This window comes from Gekko japonicus, unplaced genomic scaffold, assembly GCF_001447785.1.
Source record: "Gekko japonicus isolate JY-2015 unplaced genomic scaffold, Gekko_japonicus_V1.1 scaffold826, whole genome shotgun sequence".
Lineage (NCBI taxonomy): Eukaryota > Metazoa > Chordata > Lepidosauria > Squamata > Gekkonidae > Gekko > Gekko japonicus.
In genome coordinates, this window is record NW_015177033.1 from 424,514 (window position 1) to 431,812 (window position 7,299).

General features: G+C 41.1%; 1 protein-coding gene across 1 annotated transcript in view; it reads left to right on the forward strand.

Annotated features, from left to right (window-relative positions):
• Positions 1-7,299, forward strand: part of RIMS1 (regulating synaptic membrane exocytosis 1) — a 517,496-nt gene that overhangs the window by 315,155 nt on the left and 195,042 nt on the right. Inside the window, exons 11-12 of the mRNA XM_015427952.1 lie at positions 901-1,000; positions 2,587-2,710. Of these exons, the coding sequence (XP_015283438.1) occupies positions 901-1,000; positions 2,587-2,710 (224 nt within the window). The remainder of the gene's footprint in view (positions 1-900; positions 1,001-2,586; positions 2,711-7,299) is intronic.

The following is a 7,299-nucleotide window of genomic DNA, read 5'->3' on the forward strand; positions in this document are numbered from 1 at the left end:
GAGAGAAAAGGAACAAAAAGCCCCACCTGCTGCCCTTTCTGTTAGTGAAAGGAGGATGGGGGGATAATCAAAAGCTCTTCCTCCCTTGTGCAGTGCTTTTTAAGGGGACTTCTCCCCATATAGATTTGACTATAAATCTGGACATGCATTCATAATCTGACACGTTGGGCATGTCATGTATCGTATAGTTTGGCACTTAGAGTCAGCTTTGTATACTCCTTTTGTAGAAGTGTCCCAGCTCACCTTGCCATCTTGATCTCAAGAGGCCAATAGCCAAGGATTCCATCCTCTTTTCTTTCCAGAACCACAGCCACATTTTGCTAACCTTATCTGAGCCTAGGTAGAGTGTCTGCATTACTGTAATATTCATCAGTGGCATTGTTTGCTTTACACTGGGTTAGGCAGTCATAAGAATAGAACATGCCATAGTAGCTATCAAAAATAACTACTGTACAGATGTATTTGGCCTTAGGAATCAGCTGTATTTTTAAGCACTGATTTCTTACATGGGATGTTGCTGATTTCCCCCATCCTTCAGTAGACCCCATGTCCTCTGAAAACTGGCTCCAGATGTCCAGGAGAGGACATCTGTAATTTTCCAGTATGCAACTGGAAGTGCCTTCTCTCTGCACAATGCCATCTTTGGGTTCAAACCAGGATATTTGTGAAACGACTGCAACATACACATGCTGGTTTACAGAAACATTCCCTAGATTAGTCTTCTTATAAGCAATATAAAATTTCATCTTGGTTGACACTCTTTACTTTGGCCTGGGCAAGGTTTGTGTTTTATATCATGGTATGGTACATTGTGCTTGTGGTTACCTAAATGTTCCGGATTATATTTCTTAACAAATAGGTTTTTTGTGTGTTCTGAGAACTGACACATTTATTGCTCAGGTTGTAGGAGGAAAAATGACCGATTTGGGACGACTTGGTGCCTTCATTACCAAAGTAAAGAAAGGTAGCTTGGCTGATGTGGTAGGACATCTCAGAGCAGGTAACTTACATGGCTTGAAATGATTTTTTTTCCAAGTTTTGGGATACTCTGAATTGTTATTATTATTACCCTGTGTGTAATATTAAGAGTATGTACAACATTCATTTGCTATAAATATTTCAGGCTAATATGATGGTTGCACTGCATAGATGGTCTGTGAAAATAATGCAAAATTACGTTAGCTTAAGTATCAACATTAATGTTCAATAAGATATCTTCTTTTCATCTGCTCTCTCATATATAAAGTTAAAAAAATCATTTAAATATTGTTCTGTAACAAATAGCTTACTTGAACAAAATTAATACCCAGAACATACACTGATCTACCTAAATGAGTAGGAGTCTCTGTACATTCCAGGAGAATAAGGAACATAGCATGGATATACATGAGACCCTCCACAACAGATGAAGAAATCTGTGTATATGCTCTAGTTTTGATTTGAGTGTTCTGGATTGGGGCCATTTTCTTTCATGCAGAGAGAAACTTTGGAACTAGGGTTGCCAACTCTGGCCTGGGAAATTGCGGGAAATGTGGAGGCATGGAGGGGGAATTTGGGGAGGGATTTCACCTAGAATTTATGGTATACCATAGAGTCTGTCCTCTGAAGCTGCCATTTTCTCCAGGGGATATCAATTGTAATTCCAGGGGAATTCTGGAGGTTCGCAACCCTATCGGGCACATAGGGAAATCTCTTTGAACTGCAGCACTCCTTACAGGAAAATAATGAAGTGTGGATCAATAGAAAGCTGTGGCCTTTACTTCCATAGAATATCCTTTAGAAAGACATTTGAGTCCAGTGGCACCTTTAAGATCAACAAAGTTTTATTCAAGGTATAAGCTTTCGTGTGCACGCACACTGCTTCAGAGACATTGAATGAAAGTTGTCAGTCCATACATATAGGTAGAGGGTGAGCAGCAAATTAGCAAACAGCTTAATAAAATTGTTTGACAGATGCGAGGATCTCTACCAATACTCCAAGTTGTAGAGTCTTGTGAGCAAAAATTCTACTTTGTGAGCTACTGGCATTAAAATTGTGAGCGAGCAATTTGGCTACTGCACATATTAGTTTACTCTGGAGCCATCCCTCCTGAGCTAAGACAAAAATGTGTGAGCTAGAGGCTAAAAAACTGTGAGCTAGCTCACACTAACTCAGCTTGGAGGGAACAGTGATCTCTACCCTCAACATCCATTTCAATGTACCTGAAGCAGTGTGCATGCACTTCAACTTCCATTTCAATGTACCTGAAGCAGTGTTGCATGCACACGGAAGCTTATACCTTGAATAAAACTTAGTTGGTCTTAAATGTGCCACTGGACTCCAACTTTTTTCTGCTGCTTCAAACCAACATGGCTACCCACCTGAGAATATCCTTTAGTGTTCATGATGTCAGCAAAATTGTAGTGAAAATAAGCTGTGCTAAATCTTGGTTTGAAACTCAGGCATTATTACCTCTGAATGTGCATCCACATACCTAGCCAAGGAACACATTTTCTATTTGTGTGTGTATGTGTATGCATACCCATGTGGACGTATGAAATGGCAAAAAGCAAAAAAAAAAAGTTTGTCTTCTTTTTAAATTCAAGGTGATGAGGTTTTAGAATGGAATGGAAAATCCCTTCCAGGAGCTACAAATGAAGAAGTTTACAACATTATTTTAGAATCCAAATCAGAACCTCAAGTTGAAATTATTGTTTCAAGGCCCATAGGGTAAGTTGTAAATGTGCAATATTGATGTGTACCTTTGCAAATGTGCAATATTGAATATAGATTTTTTAACCAATTTCATATGTACACAACTAATTTGAAAGAATTAGAGGACACATTTCATTTTTAAATGTGTTTCATAATTCATTGCTGCCAGAAACTCACTTACTTAAAAAAAAATCGAAGTACAACAAGGTGTAAGCAGTGACACTCAATACTCCTGCTGCAGAACCTCTGCTAATTGGATTGGCCTCTTGGGAAAAGCATGCTGAAATGATGAACAGAAGTTGTACAGCTGTGTTTGAGAATAGCAGCTAAAATAATATAAGAGAATAAAAACAGGCCTGATTCTTTGTGATATACTTTTTCATTTAGAATCATAGAATCATAGTATGTTAGAGTTGGAAGGGACCTTGCAAATAATCTAGTGCAACCCCCTGCACACTGCAGGAGCATAGCTGAAAGATAGCCCCACAACATACCCGAAAGATGGTCGTCCAGTCTCCACTTGAAAATGTCCACCGAAGGAGCATCCACCACCTTCCGAGGCAGTCTGAACATAGGCATAGAAACCTTTCTTGTTATTTTTAGCATCCTTCAATGTTTTTAACATTTTTAGCATCCCTAGCATTTATATCCTGCTTAAAACACAAACTATTAAACAAAACATATAAACAGGAAGAACAGTCAGTGAGGGAATGTGATATGAAAGAGGTTAATCTTCATCCACTGGCAGAAGAGGGAGACAAACAAATCTTCCTGGGGAATTCTTTAATTGTGGAGCCACAACTGAGAAAATGCTTTCTAAGGTTGCCACCCATCTAGAGGCAGATGACAAGAGCAGCCGAAGAAGGACCCCTGAAAATGACCGCAGACAGAAGATGGGAGCTGGTGTTGCTTAAAGGAAGTTGGTCCCAAGCCACATAGGGCTTTAATGGTCAATACCCTGGATTGGTCTGGGAAGCTGATTGGGAGCCACTGTAGGTGGAATGAGACTGGATTATATGCTCTTTAGAACCCACTCCAGCATTCTGGCTGCAATATTCTGCAGCAGCTGTAGTTTCTAGACACTCTTCAAGGGCAGATCAATTAGTCTCCAGATCCAATTTAAGATGCTGGTGTTAACCTTTAAATCCCTTAGCAGTCTGGGACTCTCATACCTATGGAACCGCTTCTCCCGTTACAACCCCCTGTGCTCCCTTTAGTCATCGTCTAGTGGCCTCTTGCAGGTGCCTGGCCCCAGGATGACTTGGTAAGCTTTCAGCAGGGGAAGGGCCTTCTCAGTTGTGGCTCCTACCCTGTGGAATGCACTCTTCAATGGCACCCATGCCCTGTTGGACTTGCTTAGCTTCCACAGGGCATGTAAAGCTGAATTACTTAGGTTGGCCTTTGGAGGGTGGCCACATATTTGGGCTGTTTTAATAGTGGTATGGTGACAGCCACACATTTTAATATTAATATTTAATATTTTTTATTTGTTTTATGTTGTTAGGGTTTTTTTACCTTATTGGTTTTAATGTTGTAAGTCACCATGAGTCACCACAACACCCTTTGGGTGAGTGGTGACTAAAAAAATCTAATAAATAAAAATATTAGAGCACATTGCAGTAATCTAACCTAGATATTACCAAAGCATGAACCACAGTGGCAAGATTTTTTGTCCAGGAAAGGCCAAAGGCAGTGAAACGTACCTCTAGCCACTGCTGCCACAGGCTTATCCAACAAGAGGCCTTTATGTATATCACTATCAATATGCATGTTACTTTATGGGATGAATGAATAAAAAGTATGTTTCCCTATCTTCTGAAACACGCATGGAAATAAATGATTCACTTCTTTGACACATAGAAATATTCACATATATATTATATTATTTTGTGATATGTAAATTCTAGCACAGGCAAAGGTATTGAGTTGGCTCCTACCAGCTCTTCTTCCTGGAAGAGATGGGCCTCTTTTGACCATCAAAAAGGCTTTGCTGTGGACTATGGGACCTACATGGACAAATAGCAGTGTGGTACAGGTGCTCTGTTAGAAGAAGAGATCAAGTGGGAAAGCTTATAAAATCCAATCCAGTGTATACTACATTGTGTATGTATAAAGTGCCATCAAGTTGTAGCTGACTTATGGCAACCCCAGCAAAGGGCTTTCAAGGCGAGTAGCTGAGGGGGTCTTCCTTGGTGGTCTCCCTTCAAATACCAGCCCTGCTAACTTCCAAGATCTGACAAGATCAGGCTATACCATGCCACTTCCCTTCCCACAGCTGCAAATAATTTATCTCGCAAAGTCACACTGTTCTATCTTTCTCTAACTGTCTCTGGGAAGGTTTCTGTAGGTTTTTTGCAGCCTAAACCAGATTTTATTTCACAGAGCAAAGCAAGGAACCATTTTTATTTACAAGCTGTTTTAAAATGAGCAACATATGTTCCTGGTGGCTAGCACATGACAATAGTCAGGCCGCCACTTTCCAGACCACTTGCAGTTTCTGAGTTGTCTTCAAGGACAGCCTCACATAGAGTGTGTTTCTGTAATCCAACCATGAGGTTACAGAAGTGTGGCTCATGGATAACGCTATGCAACCCTGAATACATTGTATATATATGATACATCTCCTTTACATGCTCTAGCATGGCACAGATCTGACTTCTGCTGCTCTGAAGGAAATAGCAGTGAAAGTCTGGACCACATCAGGCAATATGAAGCTTACCAAAGGTCTAGCAAGTCCTCCTGCCATTAATGAACCCTCCATATTCTAGCAAGTCCTTATTTCAGACAGGGTTGAACTGCACAATTCAGTTCTGCTTACATGTGTAAGTACATGTGTCTATGTGCCTGGAGTGGAGACCAGCCAGGAGAAAAGGATGACATGGAAACATCAGAGTAGGGATAGAGGTCAAACCACCTTTGCCTATCTTTCTTTAAAGGACCAACACAGACCAGAGGGAAGCCTCTTGGCCCCATCCCCCAAAGTCCAACAGACAGCAATGAAAAGGTGGAGTAGAGCTTCATATGGCAGCACAGGACCCTCAGTTAAAAGCTGACAAGACACGCAGCTGCCCAGCAGCCTCCTACTCCTTTGCTCACTCCCACCCAGGCCCAAGGGTCGCTCCTGTCTAAAGGCAGCTAGCTGAATTTCTGGACTGAGATGAGGAATATGCTGTATTAATTTCAGGGTGGTATGCATGTAAATCTAGTAGGTGTGTGGTTTATTTGCGTGTTATAGCATAACCATTGTTTAAAAGCTTTAAAAACTTTTCCTTATTGCCTTTTCTTTCTTTTTGCTATTGTAAGACTTTTTCACCGGTTTCATTCAGCAAATTCCTTCAAAGGTGTATATAAACCCTTCTAGTGAGTTACACAATTTGTGTCATTCTAAACAGTTTCCAGCATCAGTAGCTAGAGTCACAGCCCTCACCTTTCTCCTGTTCAACACACCTCCTCCTGTTTGTGATTCTAGTAATATTGTGGAATCTCCAAGCACAATATTATTATTATGGTTTTTATACTGAAACTGATGTTTCAGTATAGTTATTTTAAAAAGTACTGTGGTATTGTGACTGTATTTCATTCGTATCCCATACAAGTAGTGACTTTCCACTATCACAAATCTTTTCTAATAAACTGAGAGATTGATTGAAGTAAAAGCAAGAATGGCACGGCTCAGACGTAACTCCAAACCGGAGCTGACACTATATGAATGAGTCTGATGCTCATGTGCTATGAACAACTTTGTTTGACATTCTAGTTTGCTGGGGAAGCACAAATAAAAGCTCATGATTTACATGTAATAGCAAACCATAGCTTGTGCAGAACTGGAAGCAGGGTTTTTTTGTGATAGTACTCACTGCTGCGGTGGCTCAAGTGGTTAAGACGCTGAACTGCAGGCTAGGGAAGGTCAGTAGTTCAGCAGTTCGAGACCCGAGTTGCCGCATGACGAAGTGAGCTCCCGTCTCTAGTTCCAGCTCCTGCCAACCTAGCAGTTCGAAAGCAAGAAATTGCAAGAAGATAAATAGGTACCACTTCAGTGGGAAGGTAACAGCGTTCCATGCGCCTTGGTGTTTAGTCATGACGGCCACATGACCACGGAAATGTCTTTGGACAGTGCTGGCTCTTCGGCTTTGAAACGGAGATGAGCACTGCAACCCTAGAGTCGGATTTGACTGGCTTTCGAGCAAGGGAACCTTTACCTTTACCTTTTTACTCACTGGTACTGAATGCCAGCACCAGGGGGGAATTGGTGGAAATCAGTGCATACGGACACCTTTTTAATTTTATTTTTTTTAAGTCTAGAACTAATTGACCCCAACCACATGGGAAGAGGAGGAAGAGGGAGTGCATAAGTGTAATATTTGTCTTATGATGGCCAGTCATGGTTTCGCTTTACAATTGAACTCTGCCAGTATGTCCCACAGGGCTATGTGAATAACTTATCTCTGGGATTTTTCAAGGACTTGCATGAAGGTGGGAGGCTTAAGAACCTGGGTACTTTTAGTTTAGGGTGGGGGACTTGGAGGGGAGACATGAGAGAGGTTTATAAAATTATGCATAGGTTGGAGAAAGTGGATAGAGTGATCCCCCCCCCCCCCCTTTTC